This window comes from Piliocolobus tephrosceles, chromosome 18 (genome assembly GCF_002776525.5).
Source record: "Piliocolobus tephrosceles isolate RC106 chromosome 18, ASM277652v3, whole genome shotgun sequence".
NCBI classification, from domain to species: Eukaryota; Metazoa; Chordata; class Mammalia; order Primates; family Cercopithecidae; genus Piliocolobus; species Piliocolobus tephrosceles.
In genome coordinates this window covers 23,995,582-24,015,332 of record NC_045451.1, presented here as the reverse complement: position 1 = coordinate 24,015,332, position 19,751 = coordinate 23,995,582, and the positions used below count along the sequence as shown (strand labels likewise).

Below are 19,751 nucleotides of genomic sequence, written 5' to 3'. Positions count from 1 at the left end.
TGTCACACAAAAGTACAAAAGCATCCATTTGAACAATCAATCGTGTGGCTGCACCTTTAAATAAAATACTTTCTTACAGCCCTGAAATTCATCCACATAAACTGATTTTAAACACACCTGGGTATTTGATATGCTGATTAACTGGGCCCTTATTTATCTTTGAAATGAAAGTAAACATGACAACCTTTTCAACATTTTCACTATTCCTGAAAGTGTAATATAAATATATATATTTAACTATATATAACTTATAAAAAAAGTGTTAATCTTCTCCAAAGATTAAATTATTATTTCTCTTACATCTCTCTCCTAAGCATTAGGAGAGATATGGGTCAAAAGTATCCACATAAAACCCAGGCGCATACCTTATTCCTAGTCAACTGGCTCACGAATGTACAAAATGGATAGCTCACATATAAGCTAATAAACCTGGTGGTCAGTTGTGAAAATTTTATCCAGAGTAATAACAAACCAGTAACAAAAATAACATTTTAAAAAACCTATAACCTATTTTACATTTTCTAATACTTAGCACTATCTAATTAACTTGGAAGAACACCTGGCCATAAAAAATAGCACATAAAATACAAAAAAATATATAATAATAAAGAAAGGGCAGATTTTTCTGTTCCTACTTAGCTTCATTTTCACGCTATGTCTGTATAAAATCTGACTTATTCAACATACGTATAGATTCTAAAGATTTGGCCAAGAACATTTTGGTTTCAGACTTGTAAACTGAAGAACATTTCAAAACACACCATGTTCCTTATTAGGCAACTTAAGATCTGTTATCTTGGCTTATGGGAACAGATCTAAATAGCATCATAATACTAAACGTTGAAAATCACAGGCCTGGGGCCACCAGGACTCAACTCTATGACTTGGACGAGGTTGCAAATTTCCAATATAAAATGTAGTTTACCATTAGGAGTAAATGTTTGATCTTTAAAGCTTACAAAATTACTTTGTTTATCATAGCAGATGAAAGCAAAAAGGAATAATTTTAAGCTCAAAACAAAACTGTTTATATGACAGTCTTTACTGCTCCATGATTCTAAGCATTTAAGACAGATTCGAGCAATTAACAGCATAAACTTTCATTACATAGTTCTATTATATATGTTTATGTGACTTGGCTGTTCATCTGTTATTTAAGTGATTTCCTCATTACAATAGTAGGGTAAGGATAATTTGCTGATGCTGTCAAAAATGTTAAGCATTTCAGTTTCAACAGTTCTTGGATCCCCACACTTGTTTAATGCATTTTATTTACTTAAGTCAGTGTCAAATAGAGTACTGCTTCTGCCTTCTGAATTTAGAAAATGTAACATTTTAAGCACATGTCTGGTAACAGACATATCAAACCTTCAAAACTGCTTATTTTAGTGATGCAGATAGAATTTAGGTTATTGTTCTTGAATATTAGGCTTCAAAGATCTAACAACAAAGTGCAAAACTTTTTTATATTTAAAGACAAGAGATCCTTATTTTTTACACATTAATACATTGGCTTGGTTACCTCAAATTCTGAATTGATTAGTTACATAAAAACATGTTTTCATTGGTATCCATGTAGACTATCAACTTACAATAGAATGAAAGCACAACTTTTTAAATATCTACTGTATTTTCTTGGTAAAACTAATAAAGATAGGTGAAAGACATATTTAGTCACATTGAAATCTGTCATAAATTAGAAGGGTAGCTTATTTGGATACAAAGGCAAGAAAAACAATGGGTATGGTTTACATCATTACATTAAGTATGTTTTTTAAAATGCTATCTACCCTACAGATCATGGATAGTATTTCGTGCCAAACCTCAATATCACATTGTTTGCCTATATAATCTTGAAAAAATGAGCTGTCTGACGTGTGTGTGTGTGTGTGTGTGTGTGTGTGTGTGTGTGTGTGTGTGAACTCAGGACTTTGAGCTAGACAAACCTGAGGTTAAAACCTAATTTCATTATTGGCTACCTTATGATCAAGTTGTTTAACATCTCTCTGTTTCCTCAGCTATGAATAGAGAATAGTAGTAATCCTTGGATCTCACTAGGTTCTTGTGAGGATTTAAAAAATACAACAGGTATAAGGTACACAGCACACCTCTCCAACACACTGAGAAGCACTATGACATGCTCACCCACACTATTATTTTACCCAACATCATGCAAAACAGTCACAGGGAAGACCAGGCAAAAGAGAATGATCAATAATCCAAAATTCAGCTCCAAACCTAAAGAAGTTTTCAGAAAGCACATGCACATCCAGCAGCATTTATATGCACAACTATCAGCACACTAATCCTCATGCCCCATTACGCAGTACAAATGGCAGAAAGACAGCAGTGAGACCGCGATTATTTCCAATAAAGGATTTGCAGGGCTATAGAGAATTAGCAAATAAAAACTTGTTTTTTAAAATAACAAATAAAAAAGCACAGTTTGGAACTCCTTATCTTGGGCCTCAGTTTTCTTTGCCTGTAATAATGAAGGCACTGGGCAACATTTCTAAAAGGTTTCTATGCCCAAAATTCTATGATTCTAACATAATGGGTTTAATGCCACTGTACTTCTTTTAACCTGTTAAATTACTCTGCCCTTTACAAAAAGCCACAGCTCCCTTATGAGGGATCATACCATTTACGATTAAGGGTGTTTTCACTCACTTACATACACACACACAATATTAAGCAGCTCTCAACAAATACCTTTAAGGGGAAACCAATTTTTTTTTTCATGCCATCACTATGAACTCAAAATTAATTCAGGATGTGACCATATGAATTTGCTGTATCATACAAAACTACCCACCGGATTGATTTTTTTCCACCTCAATGAATTCACTCAATTGGCATATCATTTTTGTGTCATTTGGATATAGGTTAGTTAACTTACGTAAATTTCAAGCAATACTTTTCTCTTCCAAAAATGACCCACTACACAGATGTGGTGTGTTTTAATGCTGCTCTGGTTCAAACACTCGTTCATTTGACAATCTTTTCACAATACCTGAACACCTCAGTAAAACTAAACAATTACAGGGGAAAAAGCTCAACTTTTAAACTAAAGGAGAAAGATGTAGTATCTGTCATAGACCCCCAGTAAATACATGTAACAGATGTGACCAGGCCTGATCTAACAAGTTCTCTAGAATACATCATTTTAGTGGCCCAACTTTAAAATGACTGTTTCAAAAGATGCCAAAGCTAGTATGTTTATCTTTTCCTCACAGGAGTCAAAGGTAACCAAATAAACTGCCCTTTTGCTATATCAGAAAATTAAGCCCATACTCATCAATAACTTATAGACTGTTTACATGATTTTCTTTTTTTGGTAACTTAGGCATCCTACTTTTCAATGAGAATAACTTTCCAATCATCCAAGCATGTGGATGCTTTTAGTTTGTTTTAAGATCAATGATATAACGGATATTAAATCCCTTTGTTTAAGTTACCATATAGGTTACAACTATTTCTTAAAAATAATTCCAGAGCCCACCAATTTTCCCTGTTAAGGTCATCGAAGCTCTGAACCATCATGGCTGAATTGTTTTAGTGCTTTCTGCTGAACACCTGCAAACATCAAACAAAAACTGCTAGTCCTTTCCTGGGTTGACAAAAGCCTTTCATGTGAAAAATGCTCCCTGGGAATGTCAGGCTGTAGCTCAGGTTACATTCCATTCTCCCTAGCAGCCTCACCATTTCTTAAGGTGGTAGGAAAAACCATGTTTGTGAAATGAAAGATTAAAGGGAATATGGCCACACTTTATTTTTATTCTCACGCTGCAAATCACTATGGAGCATCCTGTATTAATGGAATCAAAGCTATTGGGAACTCTAAGCATAAATTATTGCCATGCCTCACTTTGAAAAACTATAACTGATTTTTCAAATAGGAACAGTTTACTTATAGTTGAGATCTTTTTTTTCCTAAATCCAAGTTTCAAAGCAACCCATGAAAGGGACATCTGAGTCCACTCAAGACAATGGATATTAACTTGAAGTAAATTCAGAAAATTATTTCCCTTTCCAAAGTTTCCTAGTTGATCCTACCAATTAAAGGGCAAAATGCAGTTTTCATGATTTTTAAAATGTGTTACGCTTTTTAAAAAGATTTAAGTCTTTTAAGTGGAAATACAACCTGTTTTCTTAACTAATAGCCCTGTGTTCAAATATATCTTGCTAGAAGAAAAGTGAACACTCCAATCGGTACCCTATATATTATAATCACCATCATACTACATGAAATTAATACCCTGCATTCTCAATCAGACAGCCAGAATAAAAGAGACTACATTTTTTACCCTTACAAGTAAACATTTGATACTGAAAACACCACTTTTGGTACAACGCAACTTAAAGTTCCACACCTTCAAAATAATCACTGTGTATGCATTAGAAGTAGTATAACAGAACTTACTAAGAGTGAAGTCTCTCTCCAGGTTTGCATGCATGAACGTGTGTGTGTGTGTGTGTGTGTGAGAGACAGACTGTCTTAAGAACTGTATAAGTGTTGATACATGATCACTTACCAAAATGCATTAATACATATTCAACTTATAGAGCCTGTACTCTCTATAAACATTTAAACATCACAAGAACTTTATTTAAATGTGAACATAGAAAATGGATCAGACATACAGTTGTCTTTTTAAATGTAACACAATCTCATATTTCTAAACACCTTACTTTATTAAATGATATCTAAAGTAACATACTTATTATAAATGCATGTTTTCACAACACTGCAAACTAGTTTTTTAGCACTGACTTTAAAAGTAGTCTATCTCTGTGCCTGACATAAGCTACTTTTAGATTTAAACTGAATACACATTTTTAAGTTAAGTCATAAAAAAATACTGTCAAAGATAGTTACAGTTTTGATCTTGTCTAACATGAAAAATTAATTTGCCCACAAAAGATACTTGTCCTTACCTTTATGTCAAACATGCATATTCATATTTTCCATCTTAAAAGTTGCACAGAGGATACTACACAGAAATTTAAAGATATAATACTAATATAAAAACTGTCCCAAGTCCCTAAGTGGAAAACATAACAAGGTCCAGGATAGTAAAACACAAACATATTGTCTGTCAATGGTCCTTTTAATCAATGTGTATCAAAAAACTAAAATAAAAATACAACAGGCATCTCACATTTTTTAAAACAAGTTACAGACACACAAATTCCCTAAACTTAGGCGGGCAATAGAAGGGGTAGGAACTTATTTGGAAATGAACAACTTTTAAAAGTCATTAGTTTTATAAAAATATAACAATTACACAAATCACATAAGCAAACAAACTTCTTTCATTGCTATAGCACCAAACGAATATTAAGAGATGTTAAATTATATTCATAGTTGACAGACAATTCCACTGGCATCTCACAGCTAAAAGACGTCAACATTTACCAGTCTGACTTAAGAACAGTACTCGGCCTAATGTACTGTTATATACCATTGCCAGAACTCCTAAAATACTACAGCTGCTTAACAAGCATAAATGGATTAAAGCCTCGGACTTAAAGGACAGCAGGCAACGATGTATAACTTTTTCTTATTTGAAATTCATTGGATTAAAAAAATACATTTTAAATGAATATTTTCACTCTGCACTTTTAATAAGAGATATTCAAATAGCCCTGTAATAAACCCCTCCTTAGATGCCAGATAATCACTGTGCACACAGATTCCTTTGTGAATAGTGCTAGCGTCTTTTTTAAGCATCACCCAAAGATCTTTCATTTATAAAACGTAAAAGTCCTTCCAGATTTGCAACTTTAAATACAGTAAAAATTCACTGCACAAGTAAATCATTAGGGAAAAGAAACAGCTAAAGCATCAATAAGGGCATCTTAAATATAAGTGAATTCATATTTAGCCTCTAAGATTAGCAAGAGACTATTTACAGCTATGGTTTACTACATAGCATTCATTTGCAGAATTAAGTGTTCATTTCTTTAAAAGGGTTAATTGTGTACAGTACCTAATAAATGATATTATTTACAAGGGATTTTCCCATTTTATGAATGTTAGAGATTTTTTTCCCCTTATTTTCAAATAGGAAACATTAATTTATTCCCCATGTTAACACTGGTCTTATCTTCATGTGTTTGATTACAACTGCATTAGAAAATTGCTTTTAAATTAAGTGATGGAATTTTGAGAGAGTTTCCTTGACTTAAAAAAAAAGACCTAATTTTAATTGCACAAGATAACATTTTGTGTAAGATATACCACTGATGGGTAATGCAATAACCATATGATTATAGGCTAAAATTCAATGACTTTTTCAGAACACTTCAACAGAGCCAGAAACATATAATTGAGTAAATAAACAGCCAAAAACATTTAACTTCACACTAAGAAAAGAATTTACATACTTGAGCCAGTAAAATGTCCACTTGCCAAAGAAGTTGGTCCATTTTTCCCACTGCTTACAGGAGGTGAAAACATCTAAAAGAAACGAAGAAATATTACAGTTGAAAATAAGACATTTGTGCCTTCAGAGCTCCTCAAAGATCTTTCATACTGTTACCAAACAGCTTAGAGTTTATGCTAAGGGTTTATTTAGTAAAATACATCACCATCCAACTTAAAACTAAAAGAGAAACAACATTCCAAATCCCACCCCCAGCCCCCATTATCACTCTGTTCTTTCTTTTTCCTCAGGTTCATTAGATGGCCAAGCAGAACTACTACATTTGGAACAAACAGAGTCCCCATAATGTTATCAAGATTCAGGTTGGAGGCCAGCAGCCTCTCTAGAAAAACACTAGTTTCACCAAGGAGAAGAAAAAAGTTGTTTGTTTTATATTGGAAACCTTGGCCATAAACGTGGCAATGTCCATTTCCATCTCGTATAGGATTTGCCTGTCATACGTGAACCCAAATAAAAATAAAAGTGCCACCTGCACTAAATTCTCATTTCGTCTCTAACAGGAGAGCAATTGGAAGCAAGACTCTCTCTCTCTCTCACTCTCACTCTCTCTTTCACTCCCTCTCTCTCCAGCATTTATTTCGACCCTAATTGGTTTCCCTCTTCTTCGACGTATCTAGTGGATAATGCACACCTTCCCTGAGTCAGAGCCTGCAAAAAGCAAAGGAACAAATGGAGAAAGTGCAACAAGCAGAAAGGGGGCTGCAAAGCTGCCTGCCTAGGGCTACGTTTCCTGGCAAAACTTCCGAAAGCCATTTCTCCAAAAGAAGGTCTAGAAGAGGAGGAGGAGGAGGAGAAGGAGGAGGAGGAGGAGCAGCAGCAGCAGCAGCAGCAGCAGCAGCAGCAGCAGGAAAGAGCCCCACTTGGAAGGCGGTTTGGATTTTGTGTGTTTTGTGGATTCTTTTTATTTTGCTTTACAAATGCATCTTACACCAAACTCATCTAGCATTAAAAATGAATTCATTCTTCTGACACGTCTGGGACTTGGTTTAGGAAAGGGAAGCAGAGGGATGGAGAAGGACCAAGTACAGCCGTAAAACTCCACAAGTGTGTTAAGTTCCGCTTTGTGCTGATGCCACGACTACGAAATTTACCAAAACAGTCCAAACGGTTCTAAAGAATGTATGCTCAGCATATCCACACTAGTTTTAAGAATCCTAGGAAAAGATGTAACTAGGAGGTAAGATGTAACTAATAGGTCCTACTAATCCAAAGCATCATCAGCTTAAAACTTTAAAGAGACAACTGGGTCTCCTATTTTCTATTTGCCATTTCCAAAAACAATACATAAAAGGAAGAGTAGCGTGCAAAGTATCAGTAGTCTCAATGTTCAGACATGGCCAAGTTTTAGGGGTGGTTTACAGTTTTAGGGGTGTCTATTTTGGTTTTCCACTGGGGTGAGATTCCACTATTTGGGGTAATTAGTGGGTAGGGAATTGAAGGCCAGTGATAAAACTCAAAAAAGCAAAAAGCCTGAATCTTCCATCACACCCCAAAATTATAGTTAAAAACTTGTCAAAAAGACCTTCATATTTACCAAGGGTTCAGCCAATTAAAAATTATTACTGTCCTTTGGATTCCTACTGGTTTCTAGCTGAAGTGTTTGGGTTTTTGTTTTGTTTTTTTTCACAGCTGTTGTTAGTTTCCACCGTTCTTTCTTACCGCACTGAAATCCAGTAAATCACTCAGCTCTTTGTCCGTCCCTAAGGCAGCCATTCGCTGTTGGTGATGCATTTTAGCAAAATCACACAAACCTAGAAACATGGAAATAACCGCAATCAGAAAATCCAGTCCCAATCCTTGGAGAAAACACAATCGGATTTTTGGAGACTGGGGGGTTGGGGGTAGGGATGTGGGGGGGGTGGGATTAAGGTGGAAAGGAGGAAGGGATGGGAGACTTGTTGTTGGGTTGGGTTTGGTTTTTTTTTTTTAAAAAGAAAAAAAAAAAAAAAAAAAAAAAAAAAAAAAAAAAAAAAAAAAGCGATATTGTATTTCCAAAGAGACGATCAAACTGGTAACATTCACTGTAAAACCAAATCCGGGAAAGAAAAAAAAAAAAAAAAGCCGCTCTTCAGCGCATCATTTTATGCAACAGGAGGTAGAGCGAGAAATGAATGGATCACAGAGAAAAGAGAAACTACTGAGAACGATCCGGTCTCAACTTTCCCCCCACCCTGCACCCCACCCCCCTCGCACACTCACACTCGCACTCGCACACGCACACGCACACACACTCGCACACACCACTCCCCTCCGCTTTTCAAAGTAGCTATCAAGAAATTAAAGATGAGCGTCTCTGGAGTGAAAACACGTCCAAAGGGGGAGGGGTGGGGTGACAGGGTGGGGGGGAGTGGAGTGGAGGGTCGGGTCCTGTAATTGTCCAGCACCCTAATTTGTGAAAGAAAGGGGTTATAAAAATTAAAGTCAGGCCCCTGGCAAAGTCCTCGGTCCCTCCGAGGGGGCATCGCGGGGAGGGGCGGGGGGGCCGGCGGCGAGGGGGAGGGAAGCGGCGGAGGGGAAGGGGTGTCTCTTCTGGGAGCGCCGGGCGCCGGGAGCCCGCGGCGCTGGAGGCGCGGAGCCGCGTGCGGGGCCGCCGAGCCCGAACCCCGCGCCGCCGGGCGCCTCCGCCCCGCCGAGCCCCGCCGGCGCCGGTACCTACCGCCCGCGCGCGAGAAGGGGCTCTCCGTGCACCGCCGGCGCCGAGGCGGCGTTCATGTCTAACCGCCGCCGCCACCGCCGCCGCCTGCTCCTGCGCCCGCTCCCGCGCCTGCTGCCTCCCCGCCGCCGCCGCTGCCGCCGCCGCCACTACAGATCCGCAGACACACAGCCAAGATCCCTGACTCTTAACACCAACTCTCTTCTCCGGGGAGGGGAGGGGACGGAGGGAAGGGGGGAGGGGGAAACACGCCGAGGCGCACGGAATTGCAAGTTCAGCAAAGAAATGGGTGGGGGGGCTCCGGCGGGGAGACGCGACTTGCTCCGGGTCGGGCAGGCTAGGATGCATCCCCCTCGCACCCACCCCAAGGGAAAAAAAAAAAAAATCTCAACACCTCCCCCGCCTCGCCAAAAAATACAAACGAAAATTCATCGAGCACCTCATTTTTCCTCAGATCGTCAGTTACAATCTGAAGCCTGAACAGTTCAGTTTTTGCCCGTTGCATCCCTCGGAGGCACTTTGAAATTTATTCGAGTTTACATCCCTTCACTTCTTTCTTTCTCTTACTCTCGTTCCCTCTCACTCACACATCCACACACGGCAAAGCAAGTTTATACTAGGCTGCAAATACACGTGATGCAAAAAGACTTTGCCAAGAGGAACAATATTTTTCTTTTTCGTCTATAAATCAAGCCACATTTTCCTGGGGAGATTTTCGTTTCGGTAGTTTTGCGTTGGGGGCGAAATCTGAATTGCACACTTTCTTTCCCCTCCCTTTTAAGTCATAGAATAGTATAACTGCAAACTTCGAAAAAAAAAAGGACAATTTTTGGGGGTGGATGTTGTTTTGTTTTTGCACTTGAGTTCCTAGGCACGCTAAGTCCCTGTTCGCCAACACTGTAAGTTTTTAATTCAACATTTACCATTATAGGCCCTGCATGCTCTTAAAACATACTTTTTCACATCACTTTTTAGGATAAAATTTAAGCTTCATAATTCTATCGTTTCGTAATAACAAGCGTGCTTTATCCGGTATATGCAACATACGCTATTTTAACGTGTGTTTGGAAAAACAAAAAAAAACATTCTACAAACCCTGGTATTGCTAGATGTGCGAGTACATACACAAAATGCATGCACACACTTTTTCCCATTGGCAATTATTTAATAGGTTGTCCCTTTTGTTTTAATAAAACATCGGGATCGACATTTTAAAAATTAAATTCAATTACAAACAGTTTACTCTGACGGCAAATTGAAACGTTACCTTAAATGGCCACAAATATTCTCACAATATTCCAAGGAAAGAGACTTTAAAAAGATAGACAAAAATCTTCTGCAAGTACTTAGTATCTCACATGTGTATCCCCAAAAAGTATTTTAACTGGTACTCAGTCCTGCTCCAGGGATATCCACAGATTACAAGATTATGCACCTGGCTCTGGTTTTTGCATTTTCCACCATAAAACTGCAACAAAATTCCCTCCCCCAAAAAAGAAATCATTAAAAAAAATCCAACAACTTTTTCTTATTGTTTATAAAAAACAAAAATCAACACAGGATAGTTATAATTTTTCCTCAAACAAATCTTGTTGGTGATTTTTTTCTTCTTCTCTCAAGTATTAAACTTGTTCCAAGTTTAGAGGTGTCTCATCATCATCATCCTCCTCCTCATCATCATCACCATGGACTCCCCCGTGGAGTCACATTGATAATAATAGGTTTCCCTGAAAGATACATTGTAATCCATTCACATCCGGGAACTGCGGGCTTATAAAGAGAAGGAGCTGCGGCCGCGGCTGCTCCTCCAGACAATGACTGGGAAGGGGCGGGGCGGGAGCGGGCGACCATAGAGTGGTAAACAGAGCTCCTAGAAAGGCGTCCAAGATGGCGGTGCGCGTCGACCACGCCTCCTCCAGGAGCGGAGGCGGGTGGCGGTCCTCGGGTGGGCGTCGCGCGTGGGGCGGAGCTGCGGGAGTTCCCGAGGCCGGGGTCGTTCGCAGGCCCCATTTCCCTGCGCTCTTATTCGTGTTGCCGCTTCTTGGCCGTCCTTGCTCTTTGACACAAAAGTGTAGTTTCGGCATAAATTTACAAATTAAACTCCACAGACTTCTGCAGGGAAGTGAGACCCCCCCCATTTCTCCCTGAGGAAGGCTCGGGAAAGACTGGGCCGACCTCCCTCACAGCAAGCCGACCCTGGGTTCTCCCCCTTTGTGGAGCTGGATTTCTCAGGGAGCCTTGGGTGGCATGGCAAAAGGCCTCTGAGCCAAGTTGGTCCTAGGCTGAAAGAGGGATGTGGGTCCTCTCCTCCAACTCCCCCACCCTATCTTCTTACAGGTCCATGGAAGTGTGAGGACTTTACAAGTCCAGAAAGTCTTCACTTAGAGAAGACCTTCATCTGTTGCTTTGTAGACTCAAGTGTAGTTTGTACCATTAGCCACGACTAACTCAACTTCCATTTCTGGCCAAGCAGTTACCTCTAGCCTGTTTTCTGGTCTGTGAAAAGCAAATAATGCCCACTTTATGAATTTTGTAGTGGATACAGATAAAGATGAAGCCACCGCAAAAGAAATAATTCCTTTCCATGTCTAATTGGTTACTAAATCAACTGAAACCTCTAACCTAGCCAATGGAATTTTAAATGGAAATTTGCCTACTCCAGAAGAATAGCTTTCAGTCCTTGCAACAGAAAAGCAAGTAACAGTAATGACAGGTAACACATATAATATGTTTGTTATATGCCAAACACTGTTCTTATAATTTCACAAATACTGGTTACTTTAAGCCTAAGAATAACCCTATGGAGTGTGTGTAACTACCCTATTTTGTATATTGGGCAACAGAAGCAAGTAAAATTGGGTAGCTTGACCCAGGGAAGAAGTTTTCTAAGTGGTACAAACTTGCCTAACTGTCACACAACTATATTGAGTGACAGAGCCCACCGTTGAAACCAGTCTGTGATCATAGTCCACATTCAACCATATTCCTATACCATCTGGCAGTGGGAACATCCTAATCTCCATTTTCTGATAAAAGTTTGTGGCAATAACAGAGTTCAGATCGATTTCGGGGATCTTTTATTTACATGTAAGTTTTTACAGAACAAGAATAAAGGCATTTATTGGTGGTTTCCTGTACATTCATACATGGTGAAGATTCCTGTCTTCCATCCCGGTTCCGTGTTCCCATCTTAGAATCATATCTTACATTTAGACATTACTTTATACTGCATTATCACAAGCATCATCCCCAATTCTCAGAGTTAACCCCTACAGGCTCTGCTTAGATGATGTAATGAAAAGATCACAAACGTTGTCTTAGGAGAAATATTCCACTGACTCTACCTCTAGTCATTCTGTGACCTAAGGCCTATTGTCAATGTCTTTTGCTGTAAAATCCAGAGGTTAGATTAGATAAAACCCCTTCTAGCTTTTAGGTTTTTAAGACTCCTCATTCCGCTGAATTTCTTTTTTTGTTTTGTTTTGTTTTGTTTTGTTTTGTTTTGAGACAGAGTGTCACTCTTGCTGTCCAGGCTGGAGTACAATGGCGCAATCTTGGCTCACTGCAACCTCCGCCTCCCAGGTTCAAGTGATTCTCCTGCCTCAGCCTCCCAGGTATCTGGGATTACAGGCATGCGCCACCCCGCTCGGCTAATTTTGTATTTTTTGTAGAGACGGGATTTCTCCATGTTGGTCAGGCTGGTCTCGAACTGCTGACCCCAGGTGATCCACCCACCTCAGCCTCCCAAAGTGCTGGAATTACAAGTGTGAGCCACTGCACCCAGCCACATTCCACTGAATTTCAAGGGCAATAAATAATCCATGCAGAAACCAGTGATAGGATGAAGTTTGGGATCTAAAGGTATTTGATTGCTAGTCTAGTTGCTTGTTCGTTTTTTGACCCTACAATCAGAAAACAATGGAACCACCCTTCTTATTTTAAATTTCAGGGACAAATGTGGGTGTTTTGTCTTTTTTTTTTTTTTTTTTTTTTGGTTTTGTTTTTGTTTCTCCTTAATTGTCGGAGAATAACTACTTATTCTGTCAGAGAATTGTCAGAGAATAAGTTATACTTAGAAGATTGGAGGCACCTAAGAGAAGAAGAACCAAGACGATCCTGTGAAACTTAAATAAAAAAGGAGGGGTAGTAGGTATGTTTTGGGGTGTCTCTTCAATTTGCAAACTCCCTTGCCTAGGAACCTGTTCATAAATCCTCATATAGAGGTTTGTCTTAGTCAATTCAGACTGGCCAAAATACCATAGACTGGATGACTTCAACAGCAGACATTTGTTTTTCACACCACTGGAGGCTACAAAGTCTGACATTAGGGTGCCGTCATGGTGAAGTTCTGGAGAGGGGCTCTCTTCCTGGCTTGCAAATGATTACCTTCTCACTGAATTCTCACATGGTGGAGAAAGAGCGAGCTTTGGTCTTTCTTCCTCTTCTTATGAGAACACTAATGCCATCATGGAGGCTCACCCTTCATGATCTCAGTTAACCCTAGTTATCTCCCAAAGACTCCATCTCCTAATACTAGCACATTGTGAATTAGGGTTTCAACTGAATTTTGGAGGGGACACAAACATTCAGTTCATAGCAAGGTAGAACTTGATGGGGGTGTCACATGACTCCTTCTTGCCCCATCCCCACCAGCCCCAGCAGATTGGACCCCAGGAACAAAAAGAGGGAGAGCTTGACTGTAGCCTATGGTGAGTGATGGATCAGGCACATCTTGTAGTCAGCGGGCCAGACCTGGTCCCAGCAAGCTAAGCCATGTGAGAGCCATGGTTATAGGGAAACAAGAACCATGAGTAAGCAGAGGAAGCTGCTCTTCAGATAAGAGAGAGCAGTCTTGGGAGTTCCAAGAAAAGCAGACAAACAATTAAGTCCTAGGAAGAAACGCCTGGAGATTATTTCCCAATTACTATGAGGAGTGCAGTATCCCCTGTCCATGAGATTGTTAATTCTTGCAATGTTCCCCTTCCCTAGGTGAGTTGACCTAAGTATGGTTCTGATCCTTACTACTAAAGAACTTCATACAAAAAAAGATTCTTTACCTTCCAACATTGTCAAAACTGTCATTAACATTTTTTTCTAAAGTAGTGACCGCTATTCTAGGGAGTAAACTAAAAAAATTTGCTTCACTCCCACATGATAGAGATCCTATCTGATTCATTGTGCTACCTATAATCAGAACAGCACAGACACGTGTCATTCATTCCCTTTTCTGTCTCTTTGTGACCTTGGGCAAATTTCACATTATGTCAGATGTAAATAAAAAAAAAAAAATTTTAACTATCTTAAATACCTTACATGACTGGTTAAAATCAAATGAGATAATGTAAATGAAAGTGCTTTGTAAATGACAAATTTCTGTCAAATATAAGGCATCATTATTGCATGAGCTGAGTTAATGCCTAAAGATAATGCTTCTTTCACAGTAGTATGGAAGGAGTGGCAAATATTTATACCCCGTGGATTCGTAGACAGAAACAAATTATATGTTCAAGGGTACTTGGTCTAAAGCCCTCATTTGTAGTTGAGAATGTCAAGGCTCAAGTGGGATGACTGGGCCAAGGTCATGTCGTTAATGAGCGGCATAGCCAGGCAGCCCTCTGGTAATCCAGAATGCCCTACCATTCTCCTTCAAATTCCATCCAGTTTGTTCTCCCTGAGTCCCACCTATGTTAAAATAAACAAGCAAATAAAGCCACAAACAACAACAAAATTAGCTGTCTGATGCTCTAAAGAAATTCATCCAAAGATGCAGCAAGTAATTTTTGAGCATCTCCCTTGTGTCAGCAGCCATTCTCTCAGGACCTGAGGCAAAAATGTAGGGAAAAAAAAAATCAGAATGAGATAAATGTCAAGGGCAGTCTTGATTGAATGGCTAAGTCACAGTAAGCAAGATACAGCCTGTGGCAAATGTGTAGAAAGGGAAGACTGTCCCAGCGTATTTTTAGGTTGATATGTCAAATGGGTATAACCAGCTAGGACCTCAGTCTGGAGCCCTACTCACACCGTAAGTCTGAGTCAGAAAGGCAGCTGGCAAGAGGGATGGGGAGAGCTGCAGCCAGTTTGTGTGAAAGAAGTCCAGAGATTTATGAGACACAGAGCCCTCTACACACCCCGGGGCCTTTGCATATGCTGGTCTCTTAATTCTTTCTGTCACTGTTCACAAGGTTAACTCCACGTCATCCATCCTTCTGGTCTCAACTTAAACATCACCTCCTCCTAACTAGACCTTCCTAACTGTTCTGTCTAAAGTAAGCACTCGATCGTGTTATTCTCTGCCATAAAATTAGCTTAGGGAATAATGCATTTCCTTTTGCGTTGCCCATCATCAGACCGTAGACTCCACAATGCCAGAGTACATGAATCTTGTCCACTCCATGTCTCTACACCCACTGCAGTGCCTGGCACTTATAAAGTATTCAATAACTATTTGTTAAATAAATGAATGAGTAATCTGTACCCTCAAGATGCACACTTTACCCTGAAGGGTACAACTTTTACATTTTTTCAAATCAGTTTTTCTTGGGGTTTCATTTTAGCTTGATTTCATTGTTAGTAAATGTTGCTGTTAAGTTTGATTTCCAGCAGGCTACTGACTCCTGTCACTTAAGTTCTAGACCCTAAAGATATAACTACTATAATTGCCTTACTTTACCAAGCCGTGGGGACAGTGTCTTCATTATTGTTAATACAATACAAGGTGCTGTCATCATACTGCTTAACTATTATAACATTTTAACATTTTACAGAGGAGGAGACTGACGCAGCCGCGTACGGCAGAGCTGAGATTTAAACATAGGTAGACCATGCTTCTCCTTACAGCTCAGTGACATATGCCATGGCTTTAGGTCATGGCCAATTGCAGGGAAGATCTGCATGTGCCAAACTTTAAACTTGCAGCACACACAAGGGAAGGCAGGACCACCCAGGTACAGACAAAATACTCTCTAGCTGACAACCTCATTTCTTCTCTGGATCTCCATTCCTGCCCTAGTCTCCCACTCTGCAAGTCCTCCAAAAAAAAAATGACAAAACCCTCAAAATAGAACAGTCAAACTGCAACAGAGAAAACAGTTTTATGATTAGAAGGAGCCTTCTCTGAGGCTGCCACTAAATCTTTTGAGTCTTATTTAAATTAATGTAACTTCATGGACACTAAGAATGAAAGATCGTCAAAGATGCATTTTTCCCTTTTCCTTTCCCAAACCCCCAAAACACCTAAAAGTAGGAAAAATCAAAATTCTGCCTTGGCAGGATTATGATTCAGTTCCCTGTCTTTCCTCAATACCTTCTACCATTATTTCTACATGGGTCCCACTGTGCACAATTATTGGTTTATTATGTTCTCTGTTTTCAGTGCATGTTACCTCTTCAAAGGTGAAGAGCAGGTCTGTGTATCCTTAAGACCCAACACACTGCATAGTGCATAAGTATTCCTCCAGGAATGACCCAGAAAATCAAGCAATTTTGGAAATCAAGTCATACATAACAGATTGATGTTTAAGATAATAAACCTTCCTTAATAGACCTAGACACATACAGAGTAGAATTTAGATTTTGCCTGCTTTTAGATGGTTTGGGACTTTAGGAAAAGGAAAAGGAAAAAAATAAAATGTTAACAATCTTTCTTTCTGAGTGTCCATGGAATTTTGGTAATTAAAAGAAGACTGAAAAAGATTTAGTACTAGCCTTCTAGAAGTTTCCTCCTAATCATAAAACTGTTTTTCTGTTGCAGCCTGAGTGTTCTATTTTAAGGGTTTTGTCATTTTTTTTTTTTTTTTTTTTTGGAGGACTTGCAGATTTCTAGGGCCAGAATAGGGATCCAGAGAAGAAATGAAGTTGTAGGCTAGAGAGCATTTTGTCTGTACCTCCGTGGTCTTGTTTTCCCTTGCATGTGCTGAAAGTTTAAAAATCAGCACATACAGGCCAGGCGCAGTGGCTCGCCCCTGTAATCCCAGCACTTTGAGAGGCCGAGGTGGGCGGATCACTTGAGGTCAGGAGTTCGTGACCAGCCTGGCCAACATGGTGAAACCCCGTGTCTACTAAAAATATGAAAATTAGCCTGGATTGATGGCACATGCCTATCCCAGGTACTCAGGAGGCTGAGACGGGAGAATAGCTTGAACCGGGGAGGTGGAGGTTGCAGTGAGCCGAGATGGTGCCACTGCACTCCAGTCTGGATGACAGAACAAGACTCCATCTCAAAAAAAAAAAAAAAAAAAAAATCAGCACATGCAAATCTTCTCTGCATTGGCTATCACATAAAGCTATGGCACATGTCACTGAGCTGTAAGCAGAAGCTTGGTCTACTTTTGTTTAAATCTCAGCTCTGCCATATGCAGCTCTGTGACCTTGGACCTGTACCTCTAAGCCTCCCTTTTCTCATCTATTAAAAGGGTATGATGCTCTGTCATAAAATTATTATATCAGATTAAATATAAAATACTGGCAAAAGCACTTAGCTCATTCAACAATTGTAACCCAGTAATTAGGATATATATATATATATGCTTTAATGCCACATTTTTCATATGTCGACTCAAGTGTTAAAACTCAGGAAGTTTGGATCCATTAGCTGTTTTTCACAATGCATGGAACCTTTAGAATCATGCATGTGACAGCAGTGATCAGATGTGCCTGAGAAGAACATGTTTCTTTAATGGTCATGAAATTGATTTAGATCAACTTTTCGTTTTTTGTTTGTTTGAAGTGAAATTGCATAACAGAAAATACTAACATGCATCATAACAATTAAGAGTATTGCTGATTTACAAAAGTCTTGCTTCAGTTGTATAATATACAGTATAGTACATGCATACTAGGTTATCATAAAAAATGTTTACAGCCACTGCTCAAGTAGATGGGTGATATGGTTTGACTCTGTGTCTCCACCCAAATATCATGTCAAATTGTAATCCTCAGTGTTGGAGGAGGGGCCTGATAGGAGGTGATTGAATCATGGGGGCGGACTGCCCTTGCTGTTCTCGTAATAGTGACTGACTTCTCACGAGATCTGGTTGTTGAAAAGTGTGTAGACCTCCTGCTTCGCTCTTTCTCTCCTGCTCTGCCATGTGAATATGTGCCTGCTTCCCCTTTGTCTGCCATGATTGTAAGTTTCCTGAGGCCTCGCCAGCCACGCTTCCTGTACAGTCTGTGAACTGTGAGTCAATTAAACCTCTTTTCTTCATAAATTACCCAGCCTTAGCTAGTTTCTTATAGCAATGTGAGAACAGTCTAATGCAATGGGCCTCACTGCTTTGCTAGCAAGGGTATTCATGAAGCCTATTATGGGATCATATGGAGAGGAGAAAACAAAGCTAATCATCTTTGCATTCTATTTCTTTGCAAATTGCTTGATATTTCAAACCCAAGGGCCACTTTCCCCCTTCCGTCTCCCCCAAAGAAAAGGAGATGGTTAAAAAGGCTGAGGTGGGAGGATCATCTGAGGTAAGGAGTTTGAGACCAGCCTGGTCAACTTGGTGAAAGCCTGTCTTTATTAAAAAAAAAATGCAAAAATTAGCTGAGTGTGGTGGTGTGTGCCTGCAATCCCAGCTACACGGGAGGCCAAGGCAGGAGAATCACTTGAACCTGGGAAGCAGAGGTTGCAGTGAGCCAAAATCGCACCACTGCACTCCAGCCTAGGGGACAGAGCAAGACTCTGTCTCAAAAAAATAAAATAAAATAAAATAAAAAAATAAAGGTTTAAAAAGAGTAAACAATGTAGAAAGAATAAAAGACATTTTGGAAAACAGAGAATCTTTTGCCTATTCCCAAGTACAATAAAATAATTGCAGTTAATATATCCAATCTGGCTTTTAAAATCTTCCAAAAGCTGCCCTCCAACCCCACCCCCACCTAACTTCTCCAACTTTATTTCCATATCCTTCCCTAAAGGAATTCTTTGCTCCAGTCAATTAAGCATAGGACTCATGATATTGAGGACATAAGGCATTGAGCAGTTTGTCTATGAAAAGCACTATGCAAGGGGCAATGAAGAATTCATTCAAGATGAAAAACTGGGGCCCTTAACCTCCCAGCCTTTACATGCTAATGGGTAGGCTTGACAAAAATAAATCTCCAAACCCCTGACAAACTATATAGAGAGTTATCAAGAGGTAAAATCATGCCATCACACTATAATGCAAGGAGTCTTTGCTATCAGCTGGAGAGATCTTAGAAGCCTTCTTAGAAGAGATGAGACTAGAGTTGAATCTGGAAAGAAAAGTGGTACTCCCATGAAGCTGACAGAGAGAAGAATGTCTTGGGCTGAAGCATTAACTCTGGCAAAGTTGGGAAGGCCAGAGAGTAAGGATCTTGTTAGGGTTTGTGAGAAGAACCAAAGGACTAAACTGTTAAAACTCAGCAAATTTGGATCCATTGGCCTCTTTTCTATTTTCTGGTTTTTTATTATACTTTAAGTTCTGAGATACACGTGCAGAACGCACAGGTTTGTTACATAAGTATACATGGACCATTGGCATTTTTTCACAATGCATGGAACCATTAGGATGATCACATGGCAGCAGTTATAAGATATGCCTGAGCAGAACATTCTGGAAGCAACATGGAGGATGAATAAAGGTAAGAAGAAACTGAAGGCAGAGACCAGTTAGAAAGCTACTGCAGTTCACTTA

At 39.6% G+C, this 19,751-nt stretch overlaps 1 protein-coding gene across 5 annotated transcripts in view; it reads right to left on the bottom strand.

Annotated features, from left to right (window-relative positions):
• TCF4 (transcription factor 4) overlaps window positions 1-10,886 on the bottom strand; it is a 366,762-nt gene extending 355,876 nt beyond the window's left edge. For 2 of the 5 annotated variants that reach the window (XR_002732953.1, XM_031934569.1), the window contains exons 1-2: window positions 8,109-8,195; window positions 6,391-6,463 (exon numbers count right to left, since the gene is read on the bottom strand). Coding sequence is in view for 4 of the 5 variants with exons in the window: in XM_031934569.1 (XP_031790429.1) it covers window positions 6,391-6,463; window positions 8,109-8,180 (145 nt within the window). In the remaining variant the exon portion in view is untranslated. Of the gene's footprint in view, window positions 1-6,390; window positions 6,464-8,108; window positions 8,201-9,105; window positions 9,702-10,369 lie in introns of those variants that run through there. The other 3 variants (XM_023218359.1, XM_031934570.1, XM_023218361.1) reach the window with 3 other exon arrangements.
• Window positions 10,887-19,751: the final 8,865 nt, after the last annotated feature.